The sequence below is a fragment of the Petaurus breviceps genome, unplaced genomic scaffold, assembly GCF_028583685.1.
Source record: "Petaurus breviceps papuanus isolate PSGF00001 unplaced genomic scaffold, PetGlider_PUasm1.0 38, whole genome shotgun sequence".
NCBI lineage: Eukaryota > Metazoa > Chordata > Mammalia > Diprotodontia > Petauridae > Petaurus > Petaurus breviceps.
Genome location: NW_027186304.1, coordinates 48,028,837 through 48,050,439, shown reverse-complemented (window position 1 = coordinate 48,050,439; position 21,603 = coordinate 48,028,837). Strand labels below are relative to the sequence as shown.

The window sequence follows — 21,603 nt, the reverse complement described above, 5'->3', positions numbered from 1 at the left end:
TGTGTGTGTGTTTGTGTGTGTGTGTGTGTGTGTGTGCGTGCGCGCGCTCTTCTGAGGGAAAAAAAAACATGGCAGGTTAAAAAAAACCACCTTTTTTTTTTTGAAGGTAAGTGGCAGCAAAAGGGAGTTCCCACCTGTGGCTTTCTCAGTGTCAGGAAGAGAGGAGAAAATGCAAAGGAGGGGCTACTCTCTGTCTTTCCGAAGCTGAGGCCCCACCCCTGGGTCGGGGAGAAAAGCGCCTTGGGCAGAAAGGCCGGAGACGGTTGGTAGCTTAAGAGAAACTAGGAAGAAAAGCTACACCCCTGGTGCTCCTCCTCCAGCAGCAACAGCCACTTCTTGCTTCCTGGGCTCACTCTCACCTGGGCAGTAGCCGTGGCAGCAGCAGCACCTACACCTGCTCCAGCCCAGGCTCCCACCCTCTGCTGCCACCACCCGACCCTAACTTTACCCACCTGCCTGCCCTCCCCAGCCTCTCCCCTCCGCCTCAGAGTCCTCTCTATCCCTGGATCCTGCCCGGATGGCCGCAAACGGGCCGGGGCACTCCCGGATCACAGCCGGCTGCCGGCTGCTCCTACTGACCCTCCTGGTGAGTTTGGCTGCGGGTCAGCGCGCTCCTGCCAGGGTGCGAACACCGCTCTTTCAGCAAGCCAGCCAGGGAGACCTGCCAGGGAATGGATCTGTGGCGTTGGAATCGGGGACCCGCGAGAGAATTGGGGAAGGGAGAAGGGGTGAGACTTGGAGAAGATCGGAGGGCAGGTGTAAGGAGAGGAATTAGAACCGGGTTTCTCAATCTGGAGACTAACGGGAATCTTCCTTAGATTTTAATCAGTTTAAGTACCTGGAGATAAAAGCATCTGCATCCCAAATTGTGGCCTCTAGGTGTAGGGTGTGGAAGAGCGCGTGTCCGAGCCTAGATGCCGGAAGGGCCCTTTGAAGCCATATAGTGCCATGTCTTCTGTGTGCAGATTGGAAAACTGAGAGCCAGGGAGGTTAAATGACTTGCCTAAGTAGTAATTGTCAGGAGTCAAAGTTTAACCCAGGAACTCTGACTCTGGAGAGAGTTCTGACTAATTATGCTGTACGGATGTGCACTGCCCTTTGCTGCTTGACGACCTCTACTTGCTTTGGCACTAAATCAGCCCATGAATCGGGGGGCAGGGGTGGGTTTCAGGGACTGCTGCTTGAGGTGTTTGACGGGTATCACAGCGGTTACTATTACCCCTCTTCCCAAAAGTGTAGCAGTGGTTCTGGGAGCTTCTCCCTCTAGGTCACTGCCAAACGTGCGGGGCGGGGAGCGCAGGGAAGGAGTAGCTGTGGAGATTTGGGTGTTCCTCTCTAAAGTGAGGTTACCATCCATCCCTTCCTCTGAACTTCCACTAGTGATTCTCTTTTCGTGCGGTTTTGGAAAGTGGCTGTCAGATGCTGGGGTGAGCTGAGGTCTGAAGGTGACTTGGAGAGCCTGCTGGAAGAGAAAGGAGACGGGCTGGTAGAATTAATAGGGGCTAGAGGACAAATCAGGAGAAAAGAAAAGCTCCGCGGAAAGATCTGGAGTTTGGCGGTCTAGATGTAGTCTCAGGAAATGCTGTTTTTCTAGTGGTGCTTCAGGCTTTGTGACTAGTGTCATCCTGAACGGAGAATGAATCCAGGAGCATTCACGGGGCCTTAAGTAACTGACCTGTGTGAATTTTTTTTGCCAATGGGTTTTGGACATTCTAAAAAAAGAGCAGCGAAGGACTGGTTGAGAAGTGACATTTGACCATCTGAAAATCCCTGTGGATAATTTTGGAAAAGAGCCAATTATTGAGGAAACGAAGTGGAGAATAGGTGTAGGTAGAAGTAGCAGCCACACATCTAAATTACTCAGCTACTTCTCTACTTTTTTGTTTTTGCTTTTTTTTTTAAACAAGTAGGTACGATCTACTTATGACTTAACAAAGTGTCCACATCACCACTTTTTGAATCTTGAAACAAGAATATTTGTGTGACCTGTTAGGAACTTGTTAGTAACTCTAGAATGGTTAGGGAAAGCTACCTAAATAATAAATGATTTTCCTATGTGTAACCATTTGTGTGGATCATATATTTCATCTTTATGGTAAAATTTGCATTAACTTTCAGCTTGTACACATTAGAGTGGTTATTATGTGTGCAGAAATGTTGTCAGATCTCAGTTAACGCTTTTAATATGTTCATAAAAATGTCACATATTGGCAACATGCAGTATTTGTCAAACAATTATCTTAATCTCCATGTCTCCTCTTTGTTATATAATAATTTGGAAACATTATCCATGGTTAAAGGTAGTATATTTAGCGTTATGTTATGTTTATTATATTATGTTATATTTGGCAAATGAAGAGTAATTTAATTATATGTGAGTGTTGTGGATTTTCACTCATCTGTAAATTTCAATCAGTGTTTTGTAAATTTTGGGTTCAATTCAATTTCAATTCAACAAATACACATTGTGCTCTCTATACAGTAGGCACTGTTGAAGACAATGGTGATATGAAGAAAAAAAATCCCTATCATTAAAAAGGATTTTATATTCTACTCCGTGGATACAACAGGGATGTGAATAAGAATAACATAAAGAAAACAGAAGAGGGAAAGAGAATGAAAGTTCCAAATATATGGAGGAATTCATATGCAACTAGACTTTAAGTTCACTGTGAGCAAAGCCTAGTGTTTGTTACTTCTTCCTAGAGAAAACTCAGGAGAATTCTTTTGATGGTTTCTAGTTTGAACCCTGAATTTCCTAAAGAATACATATAATCATAGTCTCAATCTCTTGTTGAACATTCAAAAATTGGCTATTGGCCAAGTGTCTACCCTATATGAATAGGCTAGATTGATCTGTTCTCCACCCCATAATTCTTCCCACAAACCCTGCTTGCCTTCTAATCTTTGAGGTTTTGTGGCTTTGGCTAGGATGAGTTGAGCAATGACAGGTTTTGTTATTGGAAGAGTAATGTGAACAGCAAAAGAATGACCACACCTCATTCTCCACCTAGCTTTGGCTCAGGATTTCTCTGTCAAGGATTAAACCACCAGAGAATCTCAAGACAAAATGAAAAATAACTCCTGATAAAAAGATCAGGGACCTTATCAGCAAAGAAAGAAAGGAACACATAAACCCAAACCCAAAAGCCCTAAATAACCCCCACTAAAGTTATCCTTAATTGTTGCTCTACTTAACTATATGCATTTATTTATTTATTTTTACAAAGTTACAATATCTATCCAAAATCAAGAGGATCAGAATCATAACATTTTAAAGCTAGAAAGGAGCTTGGAGATCATCCAGGGCTGGAGAACCTGCAGCCTCAAGGTCTGAATTCAAGCTTCACAGAACAAATCCCCTTAATAAAAGGACTTGTTCTGTAAAACTTGGACTCAGTCAAAAGGCCAAAAGAAGGCCACATGTGACCTTGAGGTTTCAGGTTCCCTACCCTTGATTATTCTAGTCCAGCCCCTGTATTTTACAGAGGAGGAAACTGAGGCCCAGAAAGTTTATATGACTTGCCCTAGGTCACACAGCTAAATGCTTGCAGTAGGGTGATTCCTCTGCTCTCTTGAGTCCAGATCAAATAATCTTTCCATTATACCCATTCATTGACTCTGAAGGAAACTTATTCTTAAATTTATAAAATAACATTAATTACTAATTATATGGTACCTTTCCCAAGGAGCTCAAAGTGCTTCAGAAACTTACTTTCTAAAAATATACATTTAAAATAAGAGACAGTTATTATAAACAACTCTTTATTTTTTATGGCTGAGGAAACTAAGTATTAGGAGTATAAAAGATTTTATGCAAGTTCCTTTAAAAAGTGAGCCCAAAGGAGATCCCTTGAGTTTTTGATTCTCAGCCAGAATCCATGTATAATTGTTGTTCAGTCATTCAGTTGTGTCCAATTCTTTGTGATCCCTTAGACTATACTGTCCATGTTTTTTTAGTTTGTTTTTTTTTTTTTTTGCAAAAATATTGGAGTGGTTTGCCATTCCCTTCTCCAGCGGATTAAGACAAAAGAAGCTAAGTGACTTGCCCAGGGTCACACAACTTTTACATGTCTGAGGCCATATTTGAACTCAGGTCTTCTGGACTCCAGGCCCAGTGCTCTATCCACTCAGTCATCTAGCTGCCTACAATTTTATGAATATGAGAGATTGTTCCACTTTTTCTAAGATATATGTTCCCTTCAAAGAAGATATGCATGCATAATTCTGAATACTATATTGTATACTCATATGCAGTTATATATTGGGTAGTAAACTCTCTCCACCATAGATGAGTTATAAGTACTAACGAGTTGCCTGTGGCTATAAGATGTTAACTGACTGATTTAGGATCACTAAGCTATTCAAATATCAGAATGGACATTTTAACTCAGGCCATCTTGACTCTGAACTTAATACTTTTTACTAGGCTATAGGCCTAAGCTAAACCTATTTTGTGCATAATGATTGATGCTCAAACAATTGCCATTTTTTGTTTTTTGGGTTAACTTTGCTTACTGAAAAGTAGAAATGCTTCATGTAATTTAATATATTGCTAAATTATGGTAGAATTAGGTCTATGAAACAGCTTTTTAAAAAATCCACTTTGCTGAGCTTTTGTATAGGGAATTTTATATAGGAAAAATGTCCCTTATTTCTTATGCCCCAAAGAGGCTAAAGACAGGGGGAAAAAGACCCCATAGAGGTGGCAAAGTGGATAGGGCCTGAAGTTAAGAAGACACATCTTCCTGAGTTCAAATCTTGCCTCACTTACTAGCGGTGTAATCCTGGGCAAGCCGCTTAACTTTGTTTACCTCTTACCTGTAAAATGAGCCAGAGAAGGAAATGGCAAACCACTTCAGTATATTTGCCAAGAAAACCCCAAATGGGATGATAAAGTTGTACACAACTGAAGAACAGCAACAATCTTGCAAATAATACTAATGAGGACACTATATAAACTTAAGAGGTTACAGTATAAGGAAAAGTTAAATCTGTTGGTAATACACATTGTAGGTTTGTGGTATATACACTTTGGGAAGGAAAACTCATTGACTTTGTTGAATACCGATTCTGAAACAAACAATTTTCTGAAGTATTTATCGATGTTTATGAACCTTATAAGATGTTTATAATTCCTTTAATGAACACTGAGTGGCAAGTAGACACAGTAGATAGAGAGCCAGCCTCCCCAGGTAGGTTCGAGACTGTGTTCAAGACTGGACTTTGTTCCATGCTGGCTGTGTGATGGTTTCTCCTTAAGTCACTTAACCTCTCACTTTCCACTAAGACTGTAAGGCGAAGGAGTAATTCTTGATCTTTATTAGTGGAGGATATTTCTTTACCAGGGAGCATTCTGTGTACCAGTGAAATCACTAGTCCAGATTAAACACTAAAGTATTCCTGATTCTCTAAGAAATAGAACAGATAACTCTTTAGAACTAGAAGAGCTTCATATTCTCTTATTGTACATTTGGGGAAACTGAGTCCCAGAGAGGTAGAATAATGCATCCATCACCCACTGACTCCTGTTCCACTGCACCACACAGCTCATGTGATCAGATCTCAGCCAATCCAACAAGGACTTATTGAATGTCTTCTGGGGCCAATGTACTGTGCTACAAGTTGGGGCTGCAAAGACAAGGTGGTAAATAGTCCCTGCCCTTGTTGCTGTTACAAAACTTTCAAAACAAAGAAAAAGTTTTTGAAAAGTCAGAAAGGGCTATACATTTTTAGAAAGAACAAAATTCAATAAATTTTTTAGTATACTTTCAACTTTCAAAATATTTGGGGCTCATCTGTCTTGTTTTATCCCCATGTGTGTATCCAACATAACATTAGTTCTGATTTTGGGGGCAGCTCATATAAATGGAGAGATTGAAAGTGACACTGAATGTCTGTGTCTGGCAGTAAGCAGCCACTAAACCATGGTAGTGTTGACTGCCCTCCAAGGCATTATTTCCTTCAGAGTCATATTCAGTAAATTAAAAAAAAATTAACCATGAAAGGAATCTAATTATAAATAAAGAACTGTTGTATGGATTTTTATTCTTCCACATTCATCCACATTTTAACTATGCACTACATTTTACTGGACATTTCTATAACACTTTACATTTTTGGACATGCTTTCATGATTCTTGTAACACTGTGAGGTATTCAGGATAGACATCTCTACTTTACAAATGGGAATATTGAGAGGTTGTGAATAGCTAGAGGTCAAATGGCTACTAAGTAGAAGAGGGAACAAGAATTTAGGGCTTCCTTTTATTATGCTATATACTGTTATAGGCATGTCCCTCCCAAATACTGTTCTTCCATTTTAGTTTGCTCAGATGATTGAATTGGGCAGCTTGGTGGCATGGTGGATAGAGCGCTGGGCCTGAAGTCATGAAGACTCATCTTTCTGAGTTCAAATCTGGCCTCAGACACTTATTACCTGTGTGACCATCGGCAAATCATTTAACCTGGTTTGCCTCAGTTTCTCATCTGTAAAATCAGCTGTCAAGGAAATGGCAAACCACTCCAGTATCTTTGCCAAGAAAATCCCAAATGGGGTCATAAATAATGAGGTACAATTGAACAATAATGAAAGACCTTTCTTTGGATAGTTGCAAACTACAGTTAATTTTGATTTTCTTTATAGGTCTTGAATTTTTCCTGTGAAGCCTGCAAAAGAGTGACACTTTCTGTTCCTTCTAAACTTGAAGCTGAAACTTTTGTTGGTAGAGGTAAGTGAAAGAGAAGTTTTTCTTGAACCATAATTTGATATATTTTCTTTAACCATGATGTTTGAAGGCAGGGAAGGAGTTAGCATGGGAACCAGTTAGAAGTAGATTTAAATGAATATAATTTTCATAAAGTTTTTGTGCTTCATAGTTTAAGGATTAATTTTTGGCATGGTAAGTACTCTTTTATAAATTTTAGATCTCCTAGGCTAGCTACTTTCCCTCTACCACTTAACTATTTTAAAAGAACTACAAGTCTTTAGATACTTGGGTTGTTGTATTTTTTTGGGGGGTGATTTTGAATTTTAAATAAAATAGAATTTTAGTAGTAGAATATTTCCTTGTAAATGAGATTTGGAAAAATGACTTTGCCTTTTAAAAATTTCATTTTGAAGAGGAAAAAACATTACTTTTAAAACTTTTGATTAGCATGGGGAGAGTATCTAAAATACATGTATGATTTAGGTCAGTGACTGTAAACTCAAATCTCCCTTTATGTAATGTGTTAGATGATTTCACTGGGATTAGGAGTTAGAAAACCTGAGTTTGAGTCCTGGCTCAGGGTTTTACTAGTCATGTGATTTTGAACAAGTGACTTAAATTTTCAGAACCTTAGTTTCCTCATCTGTAAAATGTACAATAATATTATTTTTACATTGCCACATTGCTGGAAGGAGTGTTTTATAACTCAAGGGCTATGCAATGTGAGGATTTTTTTTTTTGAGGGGGAAGAGAGGATTTAATTCTGACCTGTGATTTTTATCAGTATAGGGAACTCTCAATTTGGAAACTCTCTTTACAAATACAGATAAGTAACTGTCCTGTAATTTACATTCTTAGTTTTCTGGGACAGTGAGAGGTCAAGAACTCATCTGGAGGATCACAGGGAAGGTTTAAATCATAAATGAGTCTTATATCCTGGTCTTCTAGACTTAGAGGCCAGCACTACGTGCACTGGGCTTATTTAATTTTACTTATTTTTCTTGTATATGTAATTTTATGGCATTGTAAAGATAATTTGAATTCAGACATGTTATTCTAGGAAAAAGTTCACTTCACTTAAAGGCTATTAAGTATTATTCATTATTTTTTCTATTCCAAAGGACGATGGTGCCTAACACTTCACCTAGACTGTACTATAGGAGTTCACCTGCATTTTTTTTTTTTGCCTTTTTGTGACACAAATGAATAAAACATTTATTAAGTACTTTCTATATGCAAAGGGCTGTGCTTTGTTATCACTGGGTATGTAAATAGGAAAGGTGGACATGAGGCCAGTCTTTTTTTTTTTTTTTGAGATCTTTATGGGCTGCAAGACCTTAGCGTAATGTTTGTCTGCTATCTTAGAAATCCCCAGTGAATAACCCCAACTGCTCAGTCTCTTTTGGGGAGACCCACACCTCTTTGGAGCTTTTTACAATGTTTTTTTTTCCTTTAAGCTAACCTGTTTGTCTTAGTGAGTTCAGAAATCCATTTATACTGATCTATCTGCTGCAGGGGCTCACTGAGAAGATTTTGTGTGCTCTCTGTGTTTCATGAACTCTTTGGAAACTTTTTCATCCAGACATGCAGTTAGAGTTCCCTAGGTATATTATAGGCATTCAGAGGATTTCCAGGACTAAACCCAGCCTGCACACCTGGGTCTAGAGCAGAGCACATACTGTATAGAGAGGTCAAAACCCTATCCTCTCACTTCTACCCCCAGCCCTTCCTAGTAGGTCTTTGCTTTTTATGTAAGAGCCAAGACAAAGCATGTTAGTTTCTCTCCTAATTATGAGGGCTAAGTTTTAGTCAGCTCTGGCCTCTTTTCCCTGTTGGGTATTCTGTTGGAACCAGACTTGTCCTCTGAGTGGAGAATTTTGTTTTCTCTTTTTTTCCTCTTTTCTTTATTGTCATTGGGTCAGGACCTTTGCAAGGCCCAAAATGAGCCATAACCTATTAGATATGACTAATCTTTGGAATTAAGAGTAAGAACCAATTAGAAACTATCTTAAATAAATTAAACAATTCAGTTGTCCTTCAAAAATTGCTTCAAAAATCAGAATCATTATTAGTGATTTTTTGCTAGCAATACACAATTGAAGGTTATGTCCAGATATTTAGCATTTAGATATTGAAGTAGTGGGGGAACAAATTATGGTGAAGTGGATAGCTGATGTCAGAGCCAACAAGACCTTGGTCTAGCTCCAGCTTTTGGCACATACAAACTGTGACCCTGGGTGAGCCAACTGACTTCTTAGTCTAATAGACAACTCCCTATGTCTATAATAGGTACTTATCTGCATTGATAGAGGATGTTGCTCAACAGGGAGTACCTGACATTAATTAAATAACAGGTCCAGATTAAAAAATAAAAGTAAAGTGAGACTTCAACAAATGTCCCACTCAAATACCTCACTATGAATTGGAAGTTTTGATTTTGTTTCCTCAAAGAATGCCAGTAGAACCCAAGCTAAAGTGAAACTTTAGGCATGGTTCTAGGGGTAAACAGGTGTCCAAGGAACATCCTAGCTTAAGGTGGAGAAGGTAATCACCAACATAGCAACTAGAGGATGAGCTTTTTGTCTGTTATAACCTTTGAAACTAATAAAAATCCAAATTGGCCCTAAATCACTTCTTCTAGGCTTTCAGTTAAAGTGTCACAGTGATAGATAATGGAGCAGAGAATACCAAGAATCACAGTTGTTAGAATACTTACCGACATTAATTTAACTGTTGGTACTCTAAACATAGGATATTTGTTCTGTGACCAATGAGTTGACCTTCTAATGGTGGAACTGAATAACAGCGTGTCATTATAAGTAAATATACAAACAGTAATATGCCACTAGAAATAAAACCAGAAAGGTATAAGTAAATTGGAGTTGTATAGATGGACATAATGTGGGAAGTAAATAGATTTAGTAAAAAAATTCAGTGTTTGCCAAGAGGCATCAAAAGGAATAATTTCACGTGACACTTGGTCATCTTACTTCAGCGTACTCATAAGTAAGAGACTGCCATGAAGATAGTTATAACTTATAGACCAATATCTGTTGGAAATAATAAAGAGGCATGTAGTTTCTATGAAGAATTTGACATTATCCTCCACAATGTCAGAACTTACCTTAAAGTGCATGACTTCATTGTGAAGGTGGGCACTGAGCAGGATTGTGAAATCTGTGTTGTATGTGATCCACACATGTAGTGAAAGTCAGGGTTAACAAGATGACCCAAGTCTTGTACTAGTAGTATCCATGAAATATTTGAAAGAATTTGAAGAAGACTTTGAATTTTTCCTCCAAGAAGAATTTATCAAAATATGGGGAAAATATTAGCATAGGGTGGAAGGACTTTTACTGGTAACAGTTGAAGGAATAGTCACATCATTGGAATCAAGAATTTTTTGAAGAATTAGTGGGGGATTTTAACTCTCTACTTTGACATCTAAATTTTCATTCCTCTAAAAACAGAGCATCTGATAAATTCTTAACTTGCTACCCTGAAAACTTGCTTTTCAGTGAATACTCTTGGCTAACTTCTAACTAGGAAAAAAAAAAGATCTTTTTTTTGGTTGGCACTTTAATAAAGTAAGTGGTGCTCTCATCATCATCATCATCTTATTAATATCTATTAGTAATGAATATCATTTCACAATAATACCAATTACCAAAATAATAGTATGATAGTGATCTTAATGCTCCCCACAAATTTCTCCTCAAGGCCAAGAAGAAAAAAAACTTGGGGATATTGGAAAATGTACACCTGCATATATTTCTTACCCTTCCCATTGTCCCACTGATCTATTTCTTCCAGAAAACTTCCTGGAAGCATTAGAAGCACATGCTGTACTAACTTACATTAATATAGCTCTTCACAATTACTGCAGCATATTCATATATGTTCCATATTTGTCCCTTTGATTCTGCTTTACAGTTCCACACTTTTCTCTCTATACCATTCTACCTGCCTTATGTCACATATGCATCTATAGCACCAAAGTCCTCAACTAACTTTGACTCTTGCCTCTCCTCCATCTGTTCAGTTGCCAAGTTTTGTTGTTTCTAGCTCTGAAACCTCTTGCACGTGAGAGTTCTCTTCTTTTCTCATGACTTTGTCACCATCTGACTGAATTTTAAAAGTCTTCTGTGATTTTGCTCTTCTCTACCAACCTAGGTTCAAGTGCCACTTACTGATTGTGTGACCCTGAGCAAGTCATACACCCTCCCAGTGCTCTGAGCAGCTCTCTAAGAATGCCAGCCTACAATAGCTGAGAGTTTCCTTAGCTGAGAGTCCCATTGCAGGCTCAGTCACTAGACCTAGTTCAAAAGAATAAATGACGGCAGAAGGATCATGAAACTAAGGATGAATATAAAAATACCATGGAACTATAAGAATAATATCAGTAGGGGAAAAATACAAAATGAGCTGAAGCTTATAAAAAGTGCTAAAGACAACATAAGGCATATAAGGAAAAAAAAAGAACAATAAGGGACAGATAGAACCATTTTTAAGTGCCTTGTTAACAGTGAGAAAGGAGAACTATACAACTTGAATTTAGTTTCCAGCTTTTCTATCTTATCTATTGAATGATCTTCAAATAACTCATTATGCTATAGAAAACCACATAATTTCTTGTAAAAGATATTTTGCTTTTTTTTTTCTTTTACAAATCGTGATTTGTCTCTCCTGCAGTTAATCTAGATGAGTGCCTTCCATCTGCAAACATAATCTATTCAAGTGACCCTCACTTCAAAATTTTCAAAGATGGTTCAGTGTATACAACTGATACTGTTGTGTTGTCTCCTGAGAAGAAAACTTTTACTGTTCTACTTTCCAACACACAGAAAAGAGAACAGAAGAATCTAGTTGTCCTACTAGAATATCAAAAGAAGGTATAAAAGAATGTGTCAGTATTTTCTTAATATATGTATGTATGTATATGTGTATAATATGTATTATTTCCTTTTTATCATTATGTTGTCTCTTTATTAGTAAATTATGCCTAGTGGTACCCTTGGGTGATGTTGACTTTTGGCCAGATTTTTCAGGTTGCCATTATCTCATTCCTGCGCTATTTCACCAATCTTGCATCTCATTCTTGGTTCTTATGAGACAAGTTGCTTATGGAGAGTCTAATGTTTGGAAAAATTACCACTGATTTTACATGTGCATTTTCTCTGTTTTCTAAATCCAGGTACTGAAGAAAAGACATTTGATAGAAACAGTCCTTAAGCGTGCCAAAAGGAGATGGGCTCCTATTCCTTGTTCATTGCAGGAGAACTCTTTAGGTCCTTTCCCCATGCTTCTTCAACAGGTAGTTACATTTTTACTTAATTCTACAATTCTTCATATCCCTTCAACTTGGACACTGACTTTTCAATCACTTAAGACCATCACAGCTGCCCTCTTTATTTGTGTGGCGTGTGTTTATGGACCTATGTAATTACGTACACATGACATATATATTTTTGGATTTTCTTTTTGGAAAACTTTTTGCCATCTTTCATAATACAGGAAAATCTTGATTGCTTGGTACCTGAAACTTCATAGTATGAGAGTGACTCCCAGAAATCAAGAAAAAAGCCTCAGAGAATGGACACACTGTTACAAATAATAAAATGCAAAATTTTAAATCCATGCATTTTGATTGTCTACTAGAGAAAGAGAGTACTGTTATTGATTGGCAGGGAATAGAAAAGCCAAATCCTGTGTCTTAACAGGAGAAAAGCAGAAAATAATTTTTTAAAAGGAGAGAACACAGTGGAGAACAAACATTGGGTGGAAATTAGGGGAGGGTAACCTGGGATCTTGGTGTAAGAGAATGAGATGGAGAAAGAGTATGAATGGGAAGAGAACAAAGATGCATATGAAGGGAGGTATAAAGATATGCAAAGGCTAAGCAAAAGCCCTTATGCAAAGTCCTATTTGGTTTATAAACTTTGAAACCATTATGACATTTAGGTAGTGATATGGTAAGGTATATTGTGTTTGTTTGTGGGTATTTATATACTGGCAAACTGGAAAGCTGAGATATGATATCTTAGTGTGTTTGTATACACACATATGATATGTATTTATGCACATACTAATCATGTTCACAAATATAGTTTATGTATGTGTGTGTGCATATGTATGTACATGTACACAAGCTCAGTAAGGCTGTATTGCTAAATTTGAGTACTGTTGTGATAAGGGAATTTTCTCATCCAAAAGTGTTGTTTTCTTTGAACAAATGTCAAACAGAAAAGCAAAAGACTTTTTGTCAAGTGTCTGAGGCCGGATTTGAATTCAGGTCCTCCTGACTCCAGGGCCGGTGCTCTATTCACTGCACCACCTGGCTGCCCCAAGCAAAAGATTTGTGAAAGCAAAGGAGTTTGGGTTTGAATTATATGTGTTTTCTGAAGGGTAAGTATAGAATGTCAAAGTTAGGCATGGTATTGGAAGGCAGTAGTACATAAATTCCTTGAGGGAAGAAACTTCAATTTTTGCCTTTGAATCATGGTACCGAGCTTAGTTCTTTGGACCCAGTAGGCACTTTGAAAATAGAGGTTCCAGTGTTTTAAAGTGTGATCTCGCATAGTCTGGGGAATCTAGATGGGCTGAAAGATTTTGTGGCTCTTTTATAGAACTTTGTTCGGGGGATACCCTATGTTTAGAAACATTTTATAGTGTTGTCGAAACTAGTCTATTTTGACAATACTTGCCCTTGCTGGTGCCAGTGAATAAAATGCCCCCAGGTTTAAAAAGATTAAAGACAGATTGACTGCTATTACATGTCTTAATGCTATGTATGGGTTCCCATAAACTAAAACCTTTAATGATGGGAAAATGTAATCATCCTAGAGGTTTCTAAGGTACTCCACACTTACGTAAATGGGAAAAGGTTTTCTTTTTGTTTTTTCTCTGATTTCTTCCATTTATATATCTCCAGTGAATGAAAGATCACCTTAGCGGTATACAGTTCCCTGAAAAGGCACTCATTGTTAGATTGTTGTAGGATTCTTTTCCCTCACCCCTCTTCCAATAATGAGTTAATTTCTGGAAATATTTTAAGTCTTTTATTGAAATAAGAGAGTTAGATCCTGTTAGCAATCTTTGGATGAATGACATTAAGATTATGTAATATTATTACAAAAGGGATTTCATGAGATGCCATCATGATGATGTCATCTAAGACTTTTCATCTTGATCTGATGTGAGCAATATAAATATTAATATTGCCTGTGTCTGGTATTCTGCCAGTCAATTGATAAGCATTTATTAAACACCTACTATGTTCCAGGTACTGTATTAGATAATAGAGACAGAAAATAAAAAATAAAACTGTATCTTCCTTCAAGGAGTTTACAGTTATGATGAAAAAAACTTGTACTTATATAAGTGGATATAGGTATAGATATATACACATACAGAGAAACATGTTATATAGGCATTTGTCTTACATATATCACTATGTAATAACATACAACAAAACATATTTAAGAAAATAATTTCTGGGGGTACAGAGTGGTGGTGGTAGTGGCAATAACAGCTTGAGCATGGATCAGGAAAGGCTTTATATAGGAGAGATATGTAAGCTGAGGCCTGAAGGGAGCCACAAAGTAGAAAATGCAGTTTAAAGAGGAGGGAAAGTATGTGCAAATGCAAGGAGACAGAAAGCAGAATATGGTATCTACCGAAGAGCATGCAGGGTAATTTGCCTGGTATGTAGAATGCATGATAATGCTGAAAAGGTAGGCTGGAACCAAATTATAGTGGACTTTTAATATGAAACAGTATTTTATTTGTATTTTATCCTAGAGGTAATAGGGAGTCATTCAGATTTTAGAGGATGGGAGCAATCAGAATTGTGCTTTAGGAAGATTTCTTTGGTCATTGTGCAAGAAGAGGTTGGAGAGTAGAGGGACTTGAGGCAGAGAGACCAATAAGGAGGTTATTGCAATGAGTGGGGGCCTGAATTAGGATAGCGGTCTATAACTGGAGAAGAAACAGAAAGGTACAAAAGATGCTGTGTAGGTCAAAAGGCAAGCATTGTGAAGGATAATGGGAAAAAATTGAACTGATTATCATTACAAAAATGTCTACTGTTGAGAGATAATTTGAAAGTTTTGTAATTAGGATTAGAAAATGTCATTGCATATTCTTGAAATGGCAGGCGATGATATTCCTCCTTACCTCTTCAACACAGTATAGAAAGAGCAGATCAAAGCTCACAAAGAAGTTGATGTGATTGTTTTCCTTTCAATTTCACTAATATATTATGTTTTGAGTGTTCCTTAGAAGTCAAAAGACACTGATAGAGACAGTGAAGAGTTTATGGCTACTTTAGATTTTGATTCAATGTAGGGGGAAAATGGTCATTTCATCTTAGAATTTGTGAGAAAGAAGGTGAAAAAATCTGGGGACAATCTCACATGATTTGACTAGAGTATGCTTCAGAGGGTTTAGAGAGAGGATAGGTGGGATACCAGGGTCCAAAATTCCATGAGAGAAGACTACCTAGAAGCTCGATGCCAAAGACCCAGAGCTATAACTCCCCAGAGGAAGTGAGGTTGTTCAAAGAGGCAAGAGTGAATTTACAGGATACTCATAGGTCAACTTAGATGAAAACAAGACAAAATAACATTTGTAAATGATGGAAATAAGGGCAGGCAATGAACATGAAGTTATCATATGGTCCTATAATAAGAATATCAAGAAAACTAACACTCAGAATAAGCTGAGGCCAGGCATCCAGCATGCTTGTTTTGAAGCTATGTTTGGGGCAAAGAAGTATCCTGTATTGCTTTTATCTCAGATAAACATTTGACAATGACTCTGATACTATTTTTATGGAAAAATCCATGCATAGATTCCAAATTTTGTAAATGACTAGAAATAAAGACTTAGAAGGAAGTCTGTAGTGTAGTGCCCCAGGGATTTGTGCTTGTTTCTGTGCTTTTTTATTTTTTTAAAAGCTTTCATCAATGACTTATATAAAGTTTTAGTTGGCATGCTTATTAGATTTGTAAATGGAACCGAGATGGGAGGCTGTAGCAGCAAGCACCCCAGCATCCCCAGGGTGGCTGCCAACACAGGTTCTTAGATCTGCTTTTCTAAAGGAAAGCAACTCAAAATGGGTTAACAAGCTTACTTTAATCCATCAAACATATCATTTACCTAGTTCAGGGGAAAAAGGTCAGTACCCTGAACTTCAGAATATACAGAGGTTACAAGCATAAGTTACAAGAACATTTCAGCAGACAGGCTTCCAAACTGTCCAACCATTACATACATCCATATATAATCACAGTTACCAGAGAGGGAAGCATCAACATCTGGGTTTTCAAAGCCAGGGGGCTCTCTCAACAACTGCCCAGAGTCTCATCTGGTCAAATCATGCAACACTTCTCAAAGTGAGCCCCAAAGCAAAGCCTCACATCAGGAATTATATAGACTTCTCCTGACTCAGAGAATGTAACAACCCTCTTGACCCACTGTCCAATCACAAAGCACCAAAGTGTGGGCATTCCTGAAAAACAAGCCTCCTACCACAGGCTCCAGGTGCACTTAACCTAGGGGAAGGGAAGATCTTAAAAATTTATATCCCTATAACAGAGGCATAGCAAACATTTTGAATGACAGAATTAGGATCCAAAATAGATCTCTGCAGATTTCATCACTGGGTTGAATCTGGTGTGATGAAATATAATAGGGATAAATGAAAAATCTTATAGCTGGGTCCAAAAAAGTATAAGATTAAGAAGCATGGTTAGATAGCAGTTCATCTGAAAATGTCTGGAGGTTTTAGTAGACTACAAATTCAATAAGAAATAGCAGAGTGATACATTGGCCAAAAAACTTGAGGCTTTGTTAAAAAGCACATATGTGTCTAGGATTATATATGTAATAATCCTATTTTAAAGTAGCCACCATTCAAAGTATTTCATTCAGTTCTGTATGCTGCATTTTAGGAACAATATTGAAGGGTATCCTGGAGGGTATCCATAGGATGGCAGCCAGGATTATGAAAGGCTTTGAGGTCATGCTAGATGAGAATTATTTGAAGGAATTAGAGACATGTAGCCTAGGTAAGAGAAGATATGGGGAGGCGATAAGTAGGGTAGGCCTGATAATTATCTTCAAGTATTGAAGGGCTATCCTGTGGAATTAGGGATTATACATTTTTTTTAGCAACACTAGGAACGGTGTGTGGAAACTGTAAGGAGACCAGCTTGATATCACTGCCTCAAGAAGTCACATGGGTTTTCTTTCACTGGAATTCTTCAAGTGAATACCTCATGATGTATTTTCAGGAGTATTATAGGGAGTTTCCTCTTTTATTATTATTATCATCTTGTTTAAGTATAGGTTGGACTAAGTGGTCCCTGAGGACCCTTTCAATTCTAAATTCTGTAAATTTTTTAAAAGATGGTGACGTTGCCATTTCCTGGGGTACATTTCATATTTACTCCTACTTTTAAGAAGTAATTGGTAAGAAAACATGGTCTGATGGAGAGAACATTGTATTTAGTATCAGGAAGATGAGAGTTCAAATGCCGATGCTCATGATTCCCAGTCATTTGACCACTGGCAAATCATGAGCCTATTTGGGCTCCAGTTTTCTCACCTGCAAAATGGAGATAATCCTGCCAATACTATCTAACTCACAGTGTTGTAAGAATCAAAGTAGTTAGTGTATATAAAGTCTTCTCCCAACCTTAATGTGCTATGTAAATTAATATTTCTTTGGAGTTATTTTCTTGAGTATAAGTAAACACAGCCAAATGTTTTGTATCTACAACATAGTACAATAAGAGAGATTCATAACTGAATGGTTTTCTGATTATTTAGCAGCTGATGTTATTTTGCAATAATATCATAAATATCACCAGACCCAATAAGATGTAATAGACAGATGTTGAGGCATTATTCAAGTCATTTTTGAAGGCATTGGTGAAGCTGGATACAAATTAATACTTGAGCCCTGTGGCATTAACTCTCCCATAAATCAATTCACTTACTATTCCATTTATAATATTTTTCTTGTGGATACAACTGGCTCCCTAAAGCAGTCTCTCACCTGACATCATGTTTTCATACAACCATTAATGAAAGGAAAATGTATAATACTTTTTAGAAATTTTCTATTTAAGAAATTTGAAGTAAAAAAAATTATTTGAGTTTAACTACTGGTATCTAGAATCTTAATTCTACAGACATTCTGGACAAACTGTGATGTTGCTGTACAACTCTTACTTGGTAACTTCCTAACCTTTCAGTTTTGTCATCTTAACCTCTATTATAATTTGTTAATCTTCAGTGTTACTTTTATGCTGTCACTGTATTATATTCATATTACCTTACAGATTATTACATGACACTTTTATACTGAGGTCCTTTTCCCACCAAATACAATGTTGTAATAACTCACAAGATAATATATTAATCAAAAGTATGTTTAGACATTTCTCATTTTATCTTGACTCATTTTTTTTCTTTATAGGTCCAGTCTGACTCTGCACAGAATTACACAGTCTATTATTCAATTAGAGGACCTGGAGTTGATCAAGACCCTTTAAATTTGTTTTACATAGAGAGAGATACTGGAAATCTCTTTGTTACTCGCCCTGTAGATCGTGAGAAATGCTCATCTTATGAGGTACATATTAAAATTATGTGTAATTACAGTGGTTATCCTTTACTGGGCAGACCATCTCTTTTTTCCTTTGACTTGATGAAAAGACAAACTTTTCAACCTTTACAGCCATCTGGAATTAGGATGGGCTACCTTGAAATTTAGTATGACCTCCCTCTTTGGAAGACTTCAAACAAAGATTGGATGACCACTTTTAGAATCTTTCAGCTTCTTATCTCTCTTCTTTCAGGCTATATAAAATGCAGTTTTGATATGAGGGAATTAAAAAAAAAAAACTTACAACCCAGCCACTTATCTAAATTCTTCTAATTGAGAGATCCAGGGGTAACTTAAGATGACTCAATTGTTATGGCCATTTTGAAGATAACTTTAAAATACAAAAACATGTTCCAATTTATTCATTTTTTCTAGAATTACTATTTTTCTTTTGATAACTTCTAATTTAATTTTACTTTGCATTATCTCTCATTTTTCAAGGACTTTTTATTTGATAAAAACCTTTATTTTATATTCAAATTTTAAAAATATATTTCTTTTCTAATTTATTTTTTCTCTTAACCAAAACAAAGCATGTAATAGTTCATTTTGCTGACTTTACAAATTCTAGCCATTTTTATGCATAATGATGTAGTTTCATAATTTCTGTGTCATATAGATTGTAAATGCTAAATAAATGTGTGTTAAATGTAAAAATGTATATCTTACCAGTCTAAAAATTGAATACATTTTAATAGTGTAGTCTTTTCTGAATATATTTGTAATCTCTAAAACTAGAGTCATTAGGTTTTATTACATTTTATATTAATTATCTAAAGATATGGTTTATTTCTCCCCTTTTAATTTTTTTAATAGTTAATTGCCTATGCATCAACTCCAGATGGTTATTCTGTAGACCTTCCACTACCCCTTGAAATCAGAGTTGAGGATGAAAATGACAATGCTCCAGTTTTCACTGAAAACCCTTATCAATTTGAAGTTTTTGAAAATTGTGGACCTGGTAAGTATATCTTTTAACAACAGATTATGTTAAGATAAAATGTGTTTCAATGACCTTTATTATTGAAAGTATAAGGAAATACACTTAGAAGAAAATATGTATTTTATAAAATGATGATTCTGAGGCATGAGGCCCAAGTAAGGACTCTTTGATTAATCAGAATGTTCACTTAATGACTTTTGGTAAGATCAGTGAACAAATACTGGGCACTCCAGAGTTTACCAGACATGACATTAACTTTTTTCTTTAAAAAAATTCTCAGTCTATAACTGGAATTGTGTTTCTTTCTTGTTACTATTATTTTATTTTATTTTTTTTGCTTTTTGGAGGGCAATTGGGGTTAAGTGACTTGGCCAAGGTTTTTTTGTGTTAATTGTCTGAGGCTGGATTTGAACTCAGGTCTTCCTGACTTCAGGGCTGGTGCTCTATTCACTGCACCACCTAGCTGCCCCCCCTCTCTCATTACTATTCCTTAATAAAGATGTAATTGAATTAAAACTATCTAGAGAACATCAAGTAAATTGATGGAAGGAAATAGAAGCTTACAAATGGTACTGTCTCCTAAATTGCATTATTTAGTTTGGAAAGACAGAAACTGAAGGATAAGAATATCAGCAAAATTATAAATGTTATAAAGTATGTATGTGTTCACCAAATACTGAAATATTAGCAATAGGAGGTAACCTCTGAATCTTGAAAGCGGTAGTGCTTGGAAGAAATGAAAGGAAATGTTTTTTTTTTTACCCAACAGCAATAAACTTACAGAAATCAAAACTCTAAAAAATGGTATTGGATTAAAAATATAATAGGTTTATTAAGCTCAATTCAGTGTTGAGTATGTTACACACAGTACCATGCTAGATTCTCTGAGGAATACAGAAGTAGAATATAACTACTGCTAAGTGCTTATTCAGTAAATGAATGAAAAAGCATTTAAGTGCTTTGTGCTGAACACTATTCAGTTCTGCAAATACAAATACAAAATTGATACAGTTCATGCCCTCAGTAGTTTCCATTCTCACAGGGAAGACAACATGTAGAGGAGAGAGAATTCAATTACAGTACTGATAGTGAGGCCCAGGGAGTTCAGAGGGTGACCATTTCTATTTCTTTTGCTGTGGTGAAAATGGAGGAAGGTACAGGTCACCAGCTTCCTACTGAATATTTTATAAAGGCAAGAAGCAGTCTGATATAGTAGAAAGAACCCTAGTAGTCCAGGAGCCTGAATCTTAGTTTTGTGTACAAATTCCTACACTTGCTAGCTACGTGACAAAGAATAGATGATCACTTAAACTTTCTAGACCTCAATTTCCTCACATGTAAAATGTGACTAACAATGTTTGAACAACTTTACCAAGAAAAGAGCTCTGTAAACCCTAAGTACTGCATCTGAATGTGAATGATGATTATTAGTCATTATTGTTATTAATGTACATGTAATAATTTGTAAATAATGCTAGATAACATTCTTTTAAGCATTGCAAATAGTGTGATTATAGAATATAAGCACTATAAGAATTCAGAGACAGGAGAAGGTTGAGTGAGCTAGAATGATCAGAGAAGACTGTATGAGATGAAGTGTGACTTGGGCCTAGAAGAATGAGTAACATTTTGAAAGGAAGTCCTTGGGAGAAAGGCATTCTAGATGAAGGGAAATGAGCCAGGTCATGGGGATATGAATAAATGTAGAATCTTTATATTAAAAATAACTGAGTAATTTAATACTTTCATTTCGCAGTGAAGGATTTCATGGGAAATAAGGTTGGAGTAGGAGGGAAGAGCCATGTTTTAGGAGGCCTTGCAAAGTCAGCAAGAAAGATTTGGGAAATGCAGCAAATAGTAGGGAGCCAATATAAGTTTTTTGAAGGAAGGGAAGAAGGACCTGCTATATACCAGGCACTATGCTAATTTGATTCTTATGAAGTAGGTACTGAGACAAAGGCTAAATGACTTGCAACAGTCAGACAGCTAGGGAATAGCTAAACTCAGATTTGAACTCAGGTCTTTTTGACTCCAGGCCCAGCACTCTACCTACTGTGTTAACTAGCTGACAAAGTTTTTTGAGCAGAGGAAATGACGCAAAGAAAATATTGTTTAAATAAGATTTGTCTGGCAGCTGTTTATGCCCTATGGATTAGAGCAGAGGTCAGCAAACTATAGCCTTGGCTCATGCTTGTTTTATATGGCCCTTACACTGAGGATGGTTTTTAAATTTTTAATGACCCCTGGATCAGAGGAAGGAAGGAAGGAAGGAAGGA

General features: G+C 36.7%; 2 protein-coding genes across 3 annotated transcripts in view; both read left to right on the top strand.

Annotated features, from left to right (window-relative positions):
* LOC138170484 (desmocollin-3-like) overlaps positions 1–21,603 on the top strand; it is a 375,256-nt gene that overhangs the window by 229,125 nt on the left and 124,528 nt on the right. The gene's annotated exons all lie outside the window — the stretch shown is intronic.
* LOC138170485 (desmocollin-2-like) overlaps positions 169–21,603 on the top strand; it is a 41,970-nt gene continuing 20,535 nt past the window's right edge. For both annotated transcript variants that reach the window (XM_069099850.1, XM_069099851.1), the window contains exons 1-6: positions 169–586; positions 6,647–6,731; positions 11,403–11,602; positions 11,905–12,024; positions 18,196–18,351; positions 19,201–19,345. In XM_069099850.1, coding sequence (XP_068955951.1) covers positions 518–586; positions 6,647–6,731; positions 11,403–11,602; positions 11,905–12,024; positions 18,196–18,351; positions 19,201–19,345 — 775 coding nt within the window. In that variant the 5' untranslated portion in view covers positions 169–517. The remainder of the gene's footprint in view (positions 587–6,646; positions 6,732–11,402; positions 11,603–11,904; positions 12,025–18,195; positions 18,352–19,200; positions 19,346–21,603) is intronic.